The following is a 17,513-nucleotide window of genomic DNA, read 5'->3' on the forward strand; positions in this document are numbered from 1 at the left end:
ATTCCATGGGTTGCAAAAGAGTTGGACACAACTTAGGATCTAAACAACAACAATAAAATACATGTAAATAATTGCTTAAAAATATTACATAGATTAAAGAAGCAGGGTAAGAAAAATGTTTGGTGACTACTGATCTATCACTACAGAGGAAGTGTACAATGTTGGGACCATTGTTTTTGCAGGTAGTATAGGAAGGGAATAAACAAGGTCAGTAGCAATTTGAACTGTGTTGCCTGATTTCCGGCGGAACACCTGTCTTTGGGGGTTCTGGCTTATGGGTTGGTAGAGATGGGGTGCAAGTCTTTCTTTTATAAACTAACTTGTATCTGGTATAATTCAGGTTATTAGTTTCTTTTTCCTCTTGTTATTTGCAAACTCATCACTTCTAACAGTGAGGAGTGCTGAGGTTACTCAGCTTCCTCTTTATGGATGTGTATGGGTAAATACACATATACATGTATTTCACCCCAGATCAAGGGGGTGTGGAAGGGAGAGACCACAAGCAAACACACCACCGCCCGCAGGGTATTTTACAATAGCAATCACCCAAGCGCAAAGACAAAGTTCACTTCAAAAGCTTCCTTTTGGTTCCCCCCCCCTTTTTTTTTCCTTTTGGTTTTAATTATTTTTAATCATAACGCTTGGGACCTTCTGACTAATGTCATGTTACTTGGAAAGATTTAGAAACTGTGATTCTATGAGAGGAGGTTGTGAAAATAGAACTGTCTTTGAAAGGATTTTCCATCTAGTTCACAAACACTACCCAGACTGGTAGTAAGATGCTCAAACAATCGGGGCGGCAAGACCAGAAGGGTCTCTTCAGAGGGTCTAAGAAATGAGGAGGGCCATCGAAACGGGGAAAAAACTGTTAAGAGAGCTCCTGGCATCCAGGCAGGAGGCCGCGACAAATGTTTGAAAAATGAGAAATGAGGTGGAGGTAAAGTGAGCAGTGGCGGGGGTCCGGGAGGGGGGAGCAGAGGTGACGACCGTGCACGCAGAAACTGGTCCACGTGAGGAGGGGGTCTAGGAGCGCCGGGCACCGCAGCAGGGTGGCAAGGGAGGTAAAAAACAAAGGTCAGGTCTTGAGAACTCAGGGCAGTAAAAAGGGGAAAAGCACCCAAGGGAAAGCAGCGAGTAGGTGGCCGCAGTGGTGACGACGGCGGGGACTGCGCGCTCTGATTCTCGGGGTCCGGGCCGGGGTCGCCGGCGAGCCAGGCCGGGAAAAGCCGGGGATCCGGCTAAGCCCGGGATCGGTTAGGCCGCACCGAAGGGCAGGGCCGGCGACTGTGGGGCCGCGGAGGGAACCGGCCGAGGACCAGCGGCGAGGGGTCGCGGCGGGGCAGGGCGCGCAGGGAGACCGGGAGAGAGGCCGGCGGGGCTGGAGCCGCGGCCGCAGCACCCAAAGAAGGGAAGGGCTGTCGGCTTCCCACCCCCGCCCCCTGCCGCGGCGTGAGTCGGGGGGAAAGGCCGGCGGGCAGCGCCGGGAGGAGGGGCAGGCTGCGGCCCCGCCCCCGCCGGAGCGAGGGAAGGAGAAAGGCTCGCGGGGAAGGGGGAGAGAGGGCAGCTCGGGGAGGGGGCGGCCGGCGGGGCCTGCGCCCGAGCGAGCGGCGAGCCGCGGGGGGAAGGGGCCCGGAAGGAGGCGAGCGCGGCCGCGACGCCGGGAGCCGGACGCCCGCCGGTGCCGGCCTGCCGCCGCCGCCTTTCCTGCCTGCGCCCGAGCGCGGAGTCTCGCGGCTGCCGAGGCCGGAGTGCGGCGGTCGGGCGTGGGGCGAGCGGGCAAGCGGAGCCGGGAGCCGGAGGCCGCCGGCGGTCCTGCGCCAGGCGCGGTGGGCTCTTGTCTGCGAGGTTAGGCGAGGGGCAGAAAGGGAGGAAAAAGAGAGGCCGAGCGAGAGAAGCCAGGCGATCGGATTGTCCAGGAGGCTGGTGTGGAGGAATATCCCACCCCGAACTCAAATCCACAATAATAATCCAAACTATTAATAATAAGGGGCAGTTTTCCTGGCCAGGCGAGAGGGAGAGCAGGGGAAACGGGAAGAAGCGAAAGCTCCGTTTCATGGAGGCTGAGGCAAGAGAAAATTTCGGAGCCTGGATGTGGAGGAGCAAAACAGAACTAACTCAGGAAATTGTCTTTGAGAAAAAGGCCGAACCTAGGCTGGGAATCAGGCTGGGGTAGGTGGAGAAACCTGCAAGTTTAAAGGAAAAAAAGAAGAGAATATTTTCAGAGATTTTTCTCTGGTTTGTGGTATTGCTACCATTTTAAAGGTAAAAAGCATTGCATTCAGGTGTTTTTTTTTTTTTTTTTTTTTGGTGCGATTGGCTCATTTAAAAATTTCAGAACCTTTTCATCTAAAAGCTTTTTTTTTCCAAGGAAATTTATAATTTCGATTTCCCAGGGTTGCACTGGACTTGTAAGGAGTGCTGTTGTGTACATACTATTGTATGGTTTTATTTATTTTTTTACTGTGCAAATCAGCTGGAAGATTTTTTTCCAGGTGTCAGTTTGGATTTTTTCATCTTTTTTTTTTTGGTCCCTCAGTATATCTGTTGTTGTCGTTTTAAGCATTGGAGACCAGAGAATTATTTTTTTCCCCTTTGGAGCTTGAGGCTCTCGCCAACGTAAGGACAGCTGGGAAAACTGGATTAAAAGGATGTTTTTAATCTATATTTTGCAGTTAAGATTGATATTTTGAAGGCACATTCTTTCTGTGATTTTTTTTTTAAGCCCACAGCGCTAACCTTGAAGAGATTTGTGGTTGGGTTTTTGGTTTCTAAGAAGGTCATAGTTTTTCTCTTTTTCTTTCGTTTTTTTTTTTTTTTTTTTTTTTTAAAGAGGGGGGAGGGGAAAGGGGGGCTAAGAAAGGAGACCATGTTAACTGGTAGAAGTAGAATGGAGCTTCAGTCACCCGGGTCCTGAGAGCTGGAGGAAAAAGGATTGTCTTCAAGTTGGGAGGCCCTCCTCTCACCTCTTTAAAAATTGTGAGCGATTCAGTCCTGATCAAGACATCACAACTACAGGATTCTGAAACCGTGGAGACACCGAGAAACCATGAGTGTAAGGTTACCCCAGAGTATAGACAGGTAAGTTTGCTAATAATGTGGTTTTTCAACACTTATTTAAGAAAAGACTGGGAAAGAAGGTGTTGCATTTTGATAAAAGATTGCAAAATAAGGGTCTGGGTGGGCTGTGGGTATTGGTGGGGTCCCTGGGGATTGTCTGGACATGTGTGTTTACGTTCCCTCTGTGTATGTGTCCATGTTCAAAACGTAATCTCCTTAATCAGTGTTTTTTAAGTGCAAGCAGTAGACAGTGACGCAAGGAGTGGGGAAAGAGGGGGAAACGCTTTCTAGCCGCCTTTGACTTTTGCCAGGCCAGAGGCTGAATTTGAGTCCCTAACTTGCCAGCTTAGGGGTGGGAGGCGGGCACAAGCCTGGTCACGTGAGACCCCTAGGGTGACTGGGACTGGCTTTAGGTGTTGGAGCTGCGGGGGGAAGGGCTCTGGCAGGGGCGTGGGCCTCCACCGGCTGGTTGTTGTGGAATGGTGGGGCTTGGTGATGGGGTGGATCCCATTTCTAGAATGAGGAGGATGTTCTTGGCCTGAATGATGGGACAGAAACATACTTTGCACCCATACAGGTCTGGATTTTACCAGTGGCTGATAATGGCCTGCAGAATGGCATAGGTCAACCCTAGAATTTCTTCTTCTCCAAGCTTGGGGTTTAAATTGAAATCGGCCAACCAGCTAATGCTCTAGGTATAATCTGCCAAGCCGTTTTTAATAAGCTTGACTCTGCAAAATGGGCCTTCCCTCTGCCTAGAGCCGGAAGGATTTGTTTTGGGCTCTTAGGCCTGATATGCAGAGGCACTGGCCCTTAGAGTCTGAGCACAGGATGTCCCATACCCCCTACCCGCCTCCCCACCCCCAGAGTTTGCCCAGCCTCCTCATCAGTACACTACATTTTACAACTTCGAAAGGTATCTGCCTTTTCCTTTCCTCCCCTTCTCTTCAACCCTTAGAGAACCTAGAGAGAGGATAGTTTTGTGGGTGCTGCACGCATCCTAACTGGATGGATGGGTGGTTGGAGGACTGAGCGAGCAGATGAAAGGACTGGGCCTGGGGGTGGGGTGGGAATTACTGGAGAGATAGGGAAGAATATTTGCAAAGGAGCAATGAGTTGTTTTCTCCCTGTCCAGTTAACCTTTGATTATCCATGCTGATAATTTCTTTTTGGCAGTGGAATGTGGCCTGAAATGCATATAATCTCTCTCTCTCCCAAACACTAATCTCTGTATTGCCTCTGAGCCCCGTTTAGATTAGTTCAGCAGTCCCTAGACGGGGACCTGACTTGGCAGTGGAGAGAAGGCAGACAGCCACAAGGACAGATAGTGTACGTGACTGCTTAAACCTCCATCTCTTCCCCTTTTTGTGGCTTCTATTTAGTTTGACTCTTGTCAAGGCAGGGAGTTGAAATGGTTACATGACTGCCCTTCTCTTTTACCCTCTTGGAATTTAAGAATTAACACACTTGCCTCTTTGAGGTTGGGGATGAACTGTTCCTCTGAATTCAGAGTTGTGAGAAGGTAGAAACCCAGGTGTTGAGGGTGAAAGAGTTAATGAAGTTTCCTGGGCTGGAGTGAGATGCTCCTCTGGGAGTTTGGACACCCTCACAGTCTTCTCAGGGTGTGTATAGCATGGTTTTTCTGAGTGCTTTCATAGAAATGTATCTATTTGAACCTCCCAGTATTTCCGTGAGGCAGACAAGACAGAGGTTTTCCTTTCCATTTTACAGAAGGGGTGATTGAGGCTCAGAGAGGATACCTGGCTAGCCCAGTGCCATCTTCCCTGCCTCTTGGCAGAAGCTAGACTCAGATGCAAGCCTTCTAAACCGGAGGCTCTTACTGTTATCCCACCCTAAGTATTGGGTTGGCCAAAAAGGTCATTCCAGTTTTTCCTTATAGTCTTATAAACCCAAAAGAACTTTTTGGCCAGCCCAAGAGATTTGTCTACTAGTCCTGTGAAATGGGAGTGGGGCAGTTTTATTCTCTCTGGCAGTAGAGTACGGTGCTTTTTGGCACCCCCTTGCACTTGGGATAGTGCAGCTTTGCAGGTTGAGAGCATTCTTCACTTCCACTCCCACCCCAATTCTCTTCCTCATCAGCGGGTCAGTTCTGGGGCTTGAGTCCCCTTCAAGGTATTTCCAGCTGCACTGGATCTTTACCCTTTTAGCAGTAGGTTCGTTCTGTTGGATCTTGACATCTCAGGTTCGATACCCCTGTGGATTTTAAATATTTCACAGTGTTACACAATTTTATACTGTACTAGAGAGATTGAGTGGGAGGATTTCAGACTGTTGAGGCAGGGACTCTCTTTTAGTTTTTCGATTTGCTGTGTAGGGAGCCTAGTGTAAGGTACTGCGCTCCAACAGTGTTTGAGAAAATTTAAGTGTGCGGTTCTTGCTTACAGAGAGCATGCAGTCTAACTTGAGAAACTAGGAAAGGTATGAGAGATATAAAAGCAACACTCTCCTATAAACTCTGTAAAGGCAAGAATTGGGTTTTCTTTGCTCAGGTATATCCCTGCGTGCCTGACTAAGTGCCTTCCATTGGATGAATGCTCACCAAATACTTGACATGAATGAATATTGGAATGAATGAATATGTCGGCACGTATAAGTTCATCCATTTCAGATTTTTCAAGGTTCGTGTGTTAATTTCAAATGTAGTCAAAGTAAGGTCAATTAGAGAAGGCTTCCTTGATGATGTGTATTTTCTAGGACATAAGCAACCTGATGGAGGACCTCGTCTATGAAGAGAGATGGTGGCTCAAGGAATAGAAGGCTGTGGAGAGACTTTAATCCCCTCTTGGGGAGTGACTCCTGGTCCAAAGAAACATGAAATATTCGCAGCTAATCTTGATCTTGCAGTGTTAATCAGTTGTTACTGAAAGATGGGCTGAATTGTAGCTGTTCATGTCCCTTTCCGTTTTTGCCTGTGGACAATTTATTGCCCATTAGTGTGTTCTTCTCAAAAGTTTCTAAAAATGTGTTTGATATTGCAAGCAGAGATAATAATAGTGAATTATTTTTATAGGAATGATAATGAGTTTTGCTATGCCATGTATATCCATTTCCCTAGTTCTCCATGGCAAATGTTTTTGAGATGGCCAGATGGGTTAGGAGTTTGCATCCATAAAACAGCTTTTCTCTGTGCAGAGACAGCTCATGTGAGGACTAGAGCAGATGGAGAAGTACTAGATTTAAGCCGAGTTCTTGGTTTGAGCCCTGGCATTCCCCGTAACTGTGTGACCTTGGGCAAATCACATGCCTCCTTTGGTTTCCTCATTTATATGAAATGCTTTCCAGTCACAAACATTTTCACATAGCTTGTCATTTGAGGATTATAATATTTATTACATCTTTCTCATGGTGCTGTTGAAAGGAGCAAATCAAATCAGGTAATATTTCACATTGCTTTCTAAACTGTAAAGCTCTAGAAATTTTAGTTGGTAAACTCAGGGATTTGATTTAGCTTTGGGCACGACTTTCTGAACTGGCCCAAAACAAATGAAGAGTGACCGAAAGATCTTTCCATTGTTTTGAAGAATTTAACCGGAGTGAACAGGCTTTTTTGTTGCAGAAGTACATGAGGTTAGAAAGAAGGCATACTTTTCCAATGGTCAGGGTTGGGTGATGATAGTAGAATATGAGAAGGGGAAGGTTATTGAATCTCCTTCCCAGGAATTTTGATGAATGGGAGAGGCTTGAGCTACCTTGGCTTCCTTAGATGGGGATAGAAAGGATTTGTTTTATGATCTCTGGCTCTTCCTTGTTTTAGAAGCATATGACTTTCCTAATTCAGAATAAACCGAGACCCAAGCAACTGTTCCTTATCAGGGATCTGAGATTAAATGTAACTTTTCCCCAGCATGTAGCCTTTTTTTTCCCCAGAGGAGGCAAAATCTGGAGTGAGGTGTATGGAGGAGGGGGAAGGGGGTGGAGGAGGGAGAAAGAAGCTTCAGGCTGAGGAATGTTTGTAGAGAGGAAAAGCTGGTGGCCTAGGCTGAGGAGGAGGTGGGGGAAAACCCTTGCCACCTCGGGCTCCCTGCTCCCACTTCAGGTTCTTGCTGAGCCCTGGAAACAAGACGTACAGCTGAGTTTCTACCTAGGTTAGATGTTGGCCTCCCAGAACAATATCTTCCCTGGTGGCTCAGACGGTAAAGCGTCTGCCTGCAATGTGGGAGACCCGGGTTCAATCCCTGGGTCAGGAAGATCCCCAGGAGAAGGAAATGGCAACCCACTCCAGTACTCTTGCCTGGAAAATCCCATGGACAGAGGAGCCTGGTAGGCTACAGTCCATGGGGTTGCAAAGAGTCAGACACGACTGAGTGACTTCACTCCCAGAACAATGACAGGGATCCAGAGCTCCAAATAATAAGTCCCCTGAAATGCTGAGTCTTCTCCAAAATGTACCCTGGCGCTCTCCAGGCGTGAGATTAGAGATGGCAATGGATTTGCACATGAAACATTTGGTGATTAATCACCATTATGAACAGGAGCAGTCTAAGCTTACCTTCACATACTCAGAAACATTTCTGAAAGAGCACCCTTTGATAAACAAATTCATTTAGCTTTTTTTTTTAATAGTCAAAGTACTGTCGGAGTCCCTTTGATTGTATTTAGCAGAGTAGACCAAAAAATGTGAAAAGTTGAATGACAATGAGTTCGTCAGAAATAAAAATGATTCTGTGAAGGTCACATGGCTAGTCCCCAAATTGGTACAAAGAGAAAGGAGTTCTGGAAGCTTGTAACCTCCATGGAATAGAGTTTGGAAACTTTTGGATAGTGTCCCTTACTGCTTTAAAGATCTGGGCCTCCGCTGTATGTGAAAGGGCTTTGTTAACGCTGAGGTTCCATGAAACGTAAGGACTGGTTTTAATCTATATCTGCTTCACATCTTCATAGTGGCACTACTTTTAAAAATCCATTTTATTGGTTAATTATTTTTAAAACTTAATTTCAAGATTTATCCTGTGGCTTGGAAACCCGTTTCACCATGGACTGTGCATTCTTCTTTTCTCAGTCACTGTCCTTGGGAAAAGACTCAAGTGGAGACCTGCTCGTGGCCTCCAAGGTCACTTCTTTGCCCCATGGAGGGAAGCAGGACTGCAGAAAGTTGCAGGTTCTGGTTTCAAGAGAAAAAAGTATTCATTACTTTATGAAAAGTTGTGTTAGATCCCTTGTGAAAGGAGACGTGGAGTTCTGAGGGAAGACCCTCCCCACCAGCATCTGAGTAAATAGATGAGTAAATTAGGGTAGCCAGCCTCTCAGATTTGATTCCTTCTAGCTGTTATGTTCTTTGAGCCTCTGAAAACATAATGCCTGTGCCCTTTCTTTCAGTGAGCCAGGACTTTTTCAGGAACCCTATCTGCCTTCCTGAAAACCAGTGAAAAATGAAAGTTTGAAAAAAAACAAAACAGAGAACAGAGTGGCCTGATGAAGTGGGAGGGGAAATGGAAGAAGTACAATGATGTAGAAGCGTAAGGAGGGGCCAGGAAATCTGTGGCCCCCAACAGACTTGGAGTCGGATTTGGAAGACATTTTCAAGGCCTGGAAAAGCACCTGAATTTGTGGCCCTAGAGCAAATGAACAGAGTTGAGGGGAAAATCACAGAAGTCTTAAGTCTTAAGGGATCCTCTTCTTTACTCTTGACTCCAAATAGGCTATCTCTTGAGGTGGTTCAGAAGGTTGAGGGGCTCCCATTTTCACTGATCCCCTGTGGTTCCGTGAGTTGAATAGTTGAGGACTCTTTTGATTACCAAATTTTCCTTCAGTACATGTTTTTTTTTGGCTGCGCTGCATGGCTTGCAGGATATTAGTTCCCTGACCAGGTGTTGAACCCAGTCCTGACAGTAAAAGCGCCAAGTCCTAACCACTGGACCACCAGGGAATTTCCTCCTTTGCTATAATTTAAGCCCATCTTCCTGCCTTTTACTTCTGATTTCAGCACAGGCCCTGAAGTCCCTTGTATCCCTCTGTCATCTTTAATGACTTCTTCAAGATTCTCTTCTTTCTACAGGATAGCAAACTAAGATGTGGCTGTGTGAGAAGGGAGCTTTGAGTGTGCAGAGTGAAGTGGCTCCATTCAGTCTGGATTTTCAGCACTTTCTCCTCCAGTATTTAAAGCTACCATAAAATGGTGCAGTGAGATCTGTAGTCACCAGTCGTGGCCTGGCATCAAATCACGGAGGAAACAGGACCAATCTGCCAGCCTTCCAGATGCTGACCTGTGATCAGAGGTGCTTGCAGTCAGTCCGTTGGATGGCAGACAGTTATCAAATAGCTCCATGCTCAGCTCAGTGCTTAGTGTTCTAGTAGATAATTTGCAAGAATGTGGAGCTTACATTCTTGTTGGGAAATGTAATTAATGAAGCAATGTGAAACAATAAAAAGATAGTACATCATTGCTGAATCTTGATGTATACCAAAAAGGTACATTTAGAGACAAGGAAGAAGTTGATGCTAATGAGAACAGCCAGGGGAGGGGTAGTTAGATATTATTTAAGTCAGAAAGAGAGGAGGCCGTTTCAGACAAAGGGAACAGCAAAAGCCAAGTTCTGGTGTAGAATCAAGCATGAAGGTAGCCTCAGGATGGTAAGAGTGTTGGTCTTCGTAGAGCAGAAAGAAATTAGGTTGTCAGGGCGAGTATGGTGGGAGGGTGGTGTGAGGATAAAGATATTCAGACTGATGTGGTAGGAAATGAGAACCAGTGAGGTTTGTGTAATATATGGTGATAAAAAGAATGTTTACAAAAAGAATTCTGATATTATGTAAATGAGAAGACAGCAAAAGATAATGTGAGAGCAAAGAAGAAGGGCAGGATTTGAAAGACATTTTGGAAGGAAAATCAACAAGGTCTGGTTGTTAAGGCTGAAATCAGATTTGGTTCTGAAGTTTTGGAGACTGGCTGACTAGAAGGGTAGTGCTATTGCTCAAGAGAGTAAGACCATCAGTAAAAGTCATTCCACCTCCCATGGGTACCCAGCAATTCACTGAACACAGCATATCAAATGATACTTATCTTGCTAAGGCCTTTAGGTTAGGCTGTTTCTACCAAATAGTATTATTTATTTATTTACCAAATAGTTTTAAGAGTTCTTCCAAAGGAAGGGAGAGAAGGGAGTGAGTTCTTTGAGATTCCCGTAGGAAATGGGTCATGATTTGAGGAGATTAACATGTATTTGAAATCCTGATTAATTAATCATACCCCACTCACAGCAGACTGAACTCCAGGGCTCAGGGGCTATCTCTGCAGAAATCACCCTAGTAGCACGATTATAGAGAGGACAGGACTTGAAGCTGGGAGAGCTTTGTGTGAGCCCCAACTCAGCCGCTAACTAGCTGTGAGATCAGGACGATTTGTGTAAAAGCGTTTGGTGAATTCTATTGTGCCAAACATATGGTTAGTGTTGTTGAGGCATTTGGTTTGGCAGGGACCCCAGATTGGTCTGAACTCTCCTCTGCTGCCACCGGAAGACCTGTGCTTAGGTGCTGAGACCTCTGCTGATTCTAAACAGGACTGACAGGCATGGCTCTGGGAACACACAGAACAAACACCGGACGTACCAGTTAAAGATCAGATGCGGAAGGTTCTGTCCCAAGGAGATCCTTTTTGTGTGTGTGTGCTGGAAACTTTTGTTCAGTGTCTTTACTTTCCAGCCCAAACTCCCCAGCTTAGGATCCATGCTTTCCTCAATTCAGCCCGCATCTCACTAATTGTAGGTCTTGTTACTGTCCCCTACGATCCCGCTTCGGGTAGGCCAGCCTGTTTCCTAGACCCCATCACTCTTTCCACATCTTTATATGCATCTTTCTCTTCCCAACTCTCCTTAATCTTAGTTTCTTCAAGGAGGCCTTTTCTGGTTAATATCATCAAACTCTACAGTACATTTATATTATTCCTTTTGCACATCCATATAGCAAGTCAACTTTTCCTACCTTTTTAAAAAGTTATGTATTTATTAATTTTGGCTGCACTTGGTGTTCATTGCTGTGCATGGGCTTTCCCTCATTGTGCTGAGCAGGGACTACTCTCTAGTTGCAGAGCAGTCTTCTCTTTGCAGAGGCTTCTCTTGTTGCACCGCACCTGCTCTAGGCTACACAGGCTCAGCAGTTGCAGTGCCTGGGCTTAGTTGCCCCATGGCATGTGGAATCTTCACGGAGCAGGGATAGAACCTGGGCCCCCTGCCTTGGCAAGTGGATTCCTAACCATTGTACCACCAGGAAAGTCCCTCTTATACCTTTCGTATGTTGCTATAAAATACTTTGTCAAGTTCTAGCAGAATCACTAGCACACGATCTACTATTATAAATAAATATTGGGTGCTTTTCCATTCTTTGCATGATTTATGTTGGGTATTATATCCTATCCTATTTCTTGGGGTTCAGAAGCAGTGTCTCTTCATTTTTTCATTTTTCTAGATTGTCTTCTAGTGCCCAGTAGAGTTCTCTTTGTATGAGTTGTATTCCTCCCTGCAGTTACCTGACTTGAACTGTAGTTGATTCTTGACGTTTCCAGTTCCCTCCATGCCTACCCAAGGGATTTCAAGAAAGCAGTACTAAACATGGCTTCCCAGGTGGCTCAGTGGTCCAAAAAGAAAAAAAAAAAAACAGTCTGCCAATGCAGGAGACACAGGAGACTCGGGTTGGATTTCTGGGTCTGGAAGATCCCCTGAAAAGGGAAATGGCAACCCATTCCAGTATTCTTGCCTGGAGAACCATGGGCAGAGGAACCTGGCGGGCTACAGTCCATGGGATCTTGAAGAGTTGGACATGACTGAGCGACCAGCACACACTCAACTCGAAACATCGCTGCTAGGCGTGGAGACTGAGAATTCCATGTTCTTATTGGGCACGAGATCCTGGGCATTTGGTATTTCTTTTAGGGGCAGAGCAGCCTTGAGGTTGTTGGCCTCCAGCTTCTCCCAGCTCTCAGGGGATTTCCCTACTGGCTGCCTCATTTCAGAGCTGCTGTTCCCTGCAGGGGTCTGACGGCACTGGCCTGCCCTGCCATTGTCCTGCCTGCCCCAGGCTGGCCCCATTCATTTCCCAGAGCACAACCCTCAGAAGCTTTCCTCCAAGAGACTGCTGCTGCAGAGAAAGGCCACTGTTGTTCTGGGGGGAGGTGGCTGGAGAGAGTGTAGTAAATAGCTTTGTGAATGGGACCTTGTATGAGGCTAGAACCGCAGACCCTTTTCTCCTCAGAGCCCTAGGGCTGGGGGCAAAAAGCCACTAGGACTTCAGTGTGTTCACAGGAACAGGGTCTGAGGTTTAGGAATACTCGTGCTATCCCTCAAATAGTGGCATTGGTCCATTTAAGAAGTCTTCGCTGGCTGGTGCCCCTCAAGGCACTAGGGTTCAGCATGCATAAGCTGCTTACCCTGCTCTCTGGGAGCCTGTAGTTTTGTAGGGGAGGCATAAGGGAGCAGGAGTTGTATGATACCACCCTGAACTCTTCACTGATATCAGTTGAGGCACGTGGGAGACCATCAAGAAGCTATGCTGGAGGAAGTGGCCTTTAATTGAGGCCTGAAAATGAGAGCCAGGCTTGAGTGAGGGAAAGTCCAGGCAGAGGGAACAATGTGTACTGAAGACAGAAGGCAAGGAAGGGCCTGGAGTGGCAGGAGCTGAAAACATCTGTGGTCTAAAGAGAGGCGGTGGGCGGTCTCAGTCGTTCATTGGTGTCCGCCTCTTTGCGAACTCATGGACTGTAGCCCACCAGGCTCCTCTGCCCATGGGATTCTTCAAGCAAGAATACTGGAGTGGGTTGTCATTTCCTCCTCCAGGGGATCTTTCTGACCCAGAGATCGAACACAGATCTCCTGCATTACAGGTGGATTCTTTCCTGCTGAGCCACCAGGGAAGCACTGAGACTTTAGAACAATTAATTAGATGAAACAGGAGAGTAGGCAGGGAGCTAGGGCTTGGGAACCATGTAATCTTCCTTGCTAGGGGTTTGGACTTTATCCTGAGGGCAGTGCAGGACCATTGCAAGACAAGTAGAGAGTGACATGGTCAGATATGCTTTTAAAAAATAACAAGATCACCCCAACTGCAATGTGGGCCTTCACACTGAAAGAATAGAGAGAGGGAAGACAAATTAGGAGCCCACTGCAGTAATGTGGGCAGGAGGTGAGGTAGCATCTACCAGGGAAGTGACAGTGGAGACAGAGAAAAATGAAGACTTAAGTGGTTGGTTTTGTGAAGGAGAGTTGAGGCGCAGATGGCAATCTTATTCTTGGCTTGGGCTGCTGGGTGGTACTGTTCATTCATTTTCTGCAGTTTGAGTAGGGTCTTAGTGGCAGCATGCAGTATCTTTGGCCCAGGGACTCTTGAGTTGTAGCCTGCAGGCTTAGTTGCCTCAAGGCACATGAGATCTTAGTTCTGAGACCAAGGAAACCAGGGGTGGAGCCTGCGTCCCATGCATTGGAAGGCGGGTTCTTAACCACTGATCCACAAGGAAAAGTCCCTGGGTGGTACTCTTCAGTGAAAAGGGGAACTCAAGAGGAAGAGTGTGATTGAGGGAAGGAGTCTCTTTTGGGCATGATGAGTTTGAAGTGCCTGTGGGTGATCACAAGGAAGGTGTTAAGCAGGCCAGCAGCTGGTTACACAGGCCTGGAGGTCAGGAACATGTGCGGGGCTGTGGTCATCAGTATCTGGACAGAATAGTGGAAGTGGGAGGTTGTCCAGGGACAGGGTGTAGAGTGAGAGGAGAGCCTTGGACAGAACCCTGAGGGGCACTGCTTCAAAAGAGAGGCAGAGGAAGAGGATCCCACACAAGAGACTGGTGGGGAGCAGCAGGAGAACAGCAGCTAGGGCAGTGTGGAATCTCAGAAATGGGCGGGGGAGTGGCCAAAGGCAGCAAGTGCTCCCAGGGGGCAAAGGGTGGAGAGGATAGAGAAGTGTCTGGATTTAGTAACTAGGAGGCTTTTCATGGCCTTGGGAATGGGGGAGGAGCCAGTTTGGAATGAGTTTAAGAGGAAAGAGGAGGTGAGGAAAGGGTGATATAGTCTGGTCAGTTCTTTTATGAAATTTAGTCAGAAAGAAGAGGAACCAATGTAGCCCATTGGTCTCCATTCACAGGCCTTTGAGCCCCTTTTTTCCAGGTAGGACTAGGTTGTTTTCCAGTCAGAGTTTGGTGTACACCTAGAGTCCGCTGTGGTAGAGGCAGCAGGGGAGGTGTGTGACAGGATTAAAGGAAAAATCAGGCTCAAGAGAAGAAGTCAGTTTTTAAAGTAGGAGAGAACACAACTGATAGAGAAGGATGGAGGTTTTAGTGCCAAGATAAGAGTGCCATAATGATGGCACTCCTTTGTATTTCTGCCCTATGATATGGAGTTTGTAAAGTGTTCTTGGTCTGTTATCTTTTTGAGACAGTTTAGGCAAGTGTTTGCATTCCCATATTATAGGTGGGGAAATAAGCTCAGAGAGGCTTTAATGACTTGTCTAAGTCTGTAAACTAGTAAGTAATGGATTTGGGATTAAAAAAAAAAAAATCTGTGCTTACAGAGCCCTAGCCTCCTGCTCTTTCCATTTTCCTGTCCCCCTGACCAAGCTCACGGTAAAAAATGTGTACATCTTTGAGGGAGCCAGACATCGGGTTTGCGTGACACAAATAAAGGGTGCCCTCCAGGAAGATAGATTGGTTGATCAGGAACCAAGTCTCTTGCATGTTTAATCTCTTCCCGGTAAGCTTTCTTGTCCATGGCTCCCTGGTAGGACCTGAGGTTTGCATTCGCTATTCAAGAGGAAGAAAACTTCCCTCCTCCTCTGCCTCCTGCTTGGTTAATGATGGGGAAAATGGCACTTAGGGGCCAGGTAAGTTCAGTGACATTGGGAAGAATGAAATTTCAGAAGTGACTCAGCATTCTTTCACTAAGCAATGTGGCACCTTTAAGCTATTCAAGGATCTTATCTGTGTGCTGTGGTACCTGGGACTGTGTAGTGAATGGATGCTCAGTAACGTTTCACTAAATGAATAGATGTGTGTGTGTGTGTGTGCGCGCGCGCGCGCGTGCATGCGTGTGTGTGCATGTGTACTCAGTCTGACTTTTTTGTGATCCCATGGACTGTAGTCCACTAGGCTCCTCTGTCAGGGATTTTCAGGCAAGAAAACTGGAGCAAGTTGCTATTTCCTTCTCCATGGCATCTTCCCAACCCAGGGATTGAACCTGAATCTCTTGTGCCTCTTGCCTTGGCAGGCAGATTCTTTACTACTAGCCCACTTGTTCAGTTCAGTTCAGTCACTCAGTCGTGTCCAACTCATTGCGACCCCATGAATCGCAGCACGCCGGGCCTCCCTGTCCATCACCAACTCCCGGAGTTCACTCAGACTCACGTCCAGCGAGTCAGTGATGCCATCCAGCCATCTCATCCTCTGTCGTCCTCTTCTCCTGCCCCCAATCCCTCCCAGCATCAGAGTCTTTTCCAATGAGTCAACTCTTCGCATGAGGTGGCCAAAGTACTGGAGTTTCAGCTTTAGCATCATTCCTTCCAAAGAAATCCCAGGGCTGATCTTCAGAATGGACTGGTTGGATCTCCATGCAGTCCAAGGGACTCTCAAGAGTCTTCTCCAACACCATAGTTCAAAAGCATCAATTCTTTGGTGCTCAGCCTTCTTCACAGTCCAACTCTCACATCCATACGTGACCACTGGAAAAACCATAGCCTTGACTAGACAGACCTTTGTTGGCAAAGTAATGTCTCTGCTTTTGAATATGCTATCTAGGTTGGTCATAACTTTCCTTCCAAGGAGTAAGCGTCTTTTAATTTCATGGCTGCAGTCACCATCTGCAGTGATTTTGGAGCCCAGAAAAATAAAATCTGACACTGTTTGCACTGTTTCCCCATCTATTTCCCATGAGGTGATGGGACCAGATGCCATGATCTTCATTCTCTGAATGTTGAGCTTTAAGCCAACTTTTTCACTCTCCACTTTCACTTTCATCAAGAGGCTTTTGAGTTCCTCTTCACTTTCTGCCATAAGGATGGTGTCATCTGCATATCTGAGGTTATTGATATTTCTCCTGGAAGTCTTGATTCCAGCTTGTGTTTCTTCCAGCCCAGCGTTTCTCATGATGTACTCTGCATAGAAGTTAAATAAGCAGGGTGACAATATACAGCCCTGACGTACTCCTCTTCCTATTTGGAACCAGTCTGTTTTTCCATGTCCAGTTCTAACTGTTGCTTCCTGACCTGCATACAAATTTCTCAAGAGGCAGGTCAGGTGGTCTGGTATTCCCATCTCTTTCAGAATTTTCCACAGTTGATTGTGATCCACACAGTCAAAGGCTTTGGCATAGTCAATAAAGCAGAAATAGATGTTTTTCTGGAACTCTCTTGCTTTTTCCATGATCCAGCGGATGTTGGCAATTTGATCTCTGGTTCCTCTGCCTTTTCTAAAACCAGCTTGAACATCAGGAAGTTCATGGTTCACGTATTGCTGAAGCCTGGCTTGGAGAATTTTGAGCATTACTTTACTAGCATGTGAGATAAGTGCAATTGTGTGGTAGTTTGAGCATTCTTTGGCATTGCCTTTCTTTGGGATTGGAATGAAAACTGACCTTTTCCAGTCCTGTGGCCACTGCTGAGTTTTCCAAATTTGTTGACATATTGAGTGCAGCACTTTAACAGCATCATCTTTCAGGATTTGAAATAGCTCAACTGGAATTCCATCACCTCCACTAGCTTTGTTCGTAGTTTGTTTCTAAGGCCCACTTGACTTCACATTCCAGGATGTCTGGCTCTAGGTGAGTGATCACACCATCGTGATTATCTTGGTCGTGAAGATCTTTGTACAGTTCTTCTGTGTATTCTTGCCACCTCTTCTTAATATCTTCTGCTTCTGTTAGGTCCATACCACTTCTGTCCTTTATCGAGCCCATCTTTGCATGAAATGTTCCCTTGGTATGTCTGATTTTCTTGAAGAGATCTCTAGTCTTTCCCATTCTGTTGTTTTCCTCTATTTCTTTGCATTGTTCGCTGAAGAAGGCTTTCTTATCTGTCCTTGCTATTCTTTGGAACTCTGCATTCAGATGCTTATATCTTTCCTTTTCTCCTTTACTTTTTGCTTCTCTTCTTTTCACAGCTATTTGTAAGGCCTCCCCAGACAGCCATTTTGCTGTTTTGCATTTCTTTTCCTTGGGGATGGTCTTGATCCCTGTCTCCTGTACAATGTCACGAACCTCATTCTATAGTTCATCAGGCACTCTTATCTATCAGATCTAGGCCCTTAAATCTATTTCTCACTTCCACTGTATAATCATAAGGGATTTGATTGAGGTCATACCTGAATGGTCTAGTGGTTTTCCGTACTTTCTTCAATTTAAGTCTGAATTTGGCCTCCACTTGGGAAGCCCCCTAAATGAATGGGTACGATTTTTTAATTAATACCTTTATGATATATAACTCACATACCATCACTACTTTAGGATATACAGTTTAGTGGTTTTTAGTATATT

General features: G+C 46.2%; 1 protein-coding gene across 10 annotated transcripts in view; it reads left to right on the forward strand.

The window, feature by feature from the left end:
- The first annotated feature begins 2,840 nt into the window (after positions 1–2,840).
- Positions 2,841–17,513, forward strand: part of ARHGEF11 (Rho guanine nucleotide exchange factor 11) — a 116,349-nt gene continuing 101,676 nt past the window's right edge. For 6 of the 10 annotated variants that reach the window (XM_070784417.1, XM_070784399.1, XM_070784421.1 and 3 more), the window contains exon 1: positions 2,843–3,078. In XM_070784417.1, the coding sequence (XP_070640518.1) occupies positions 3,047–3,078 (32 nt within the window). In that variant the 5' untranslated portion in view covers positions 2,843–3,046. Of the gene's footprint in view, positions 3,079–17,513 lie in introns of all 10 variants that reach the window. The other 4 variants (XM_070784391.1, XM_070784409.1, XM_070784426.1 and 1 more) reach the window with 2 other exon arrangements.

This window comes from Bos indicus, chromosome 3 (assembly GCF_029378745.1).
Source record: "Bos indicus isolate NIAB-ARS_2022 breed Sahiwal x Tharparkar chromosome 3, NIAB-ARS_B.indTharparkar_mat_pri_1.0, whole genome shotgun sequence".
NCBI classification, from domain to species: domain Eukaryota; kingdom Metazoa; phylum Chordata; class Mammalia; order Artiodactyla; family Bovidae; genus Bos; species Bos indicus.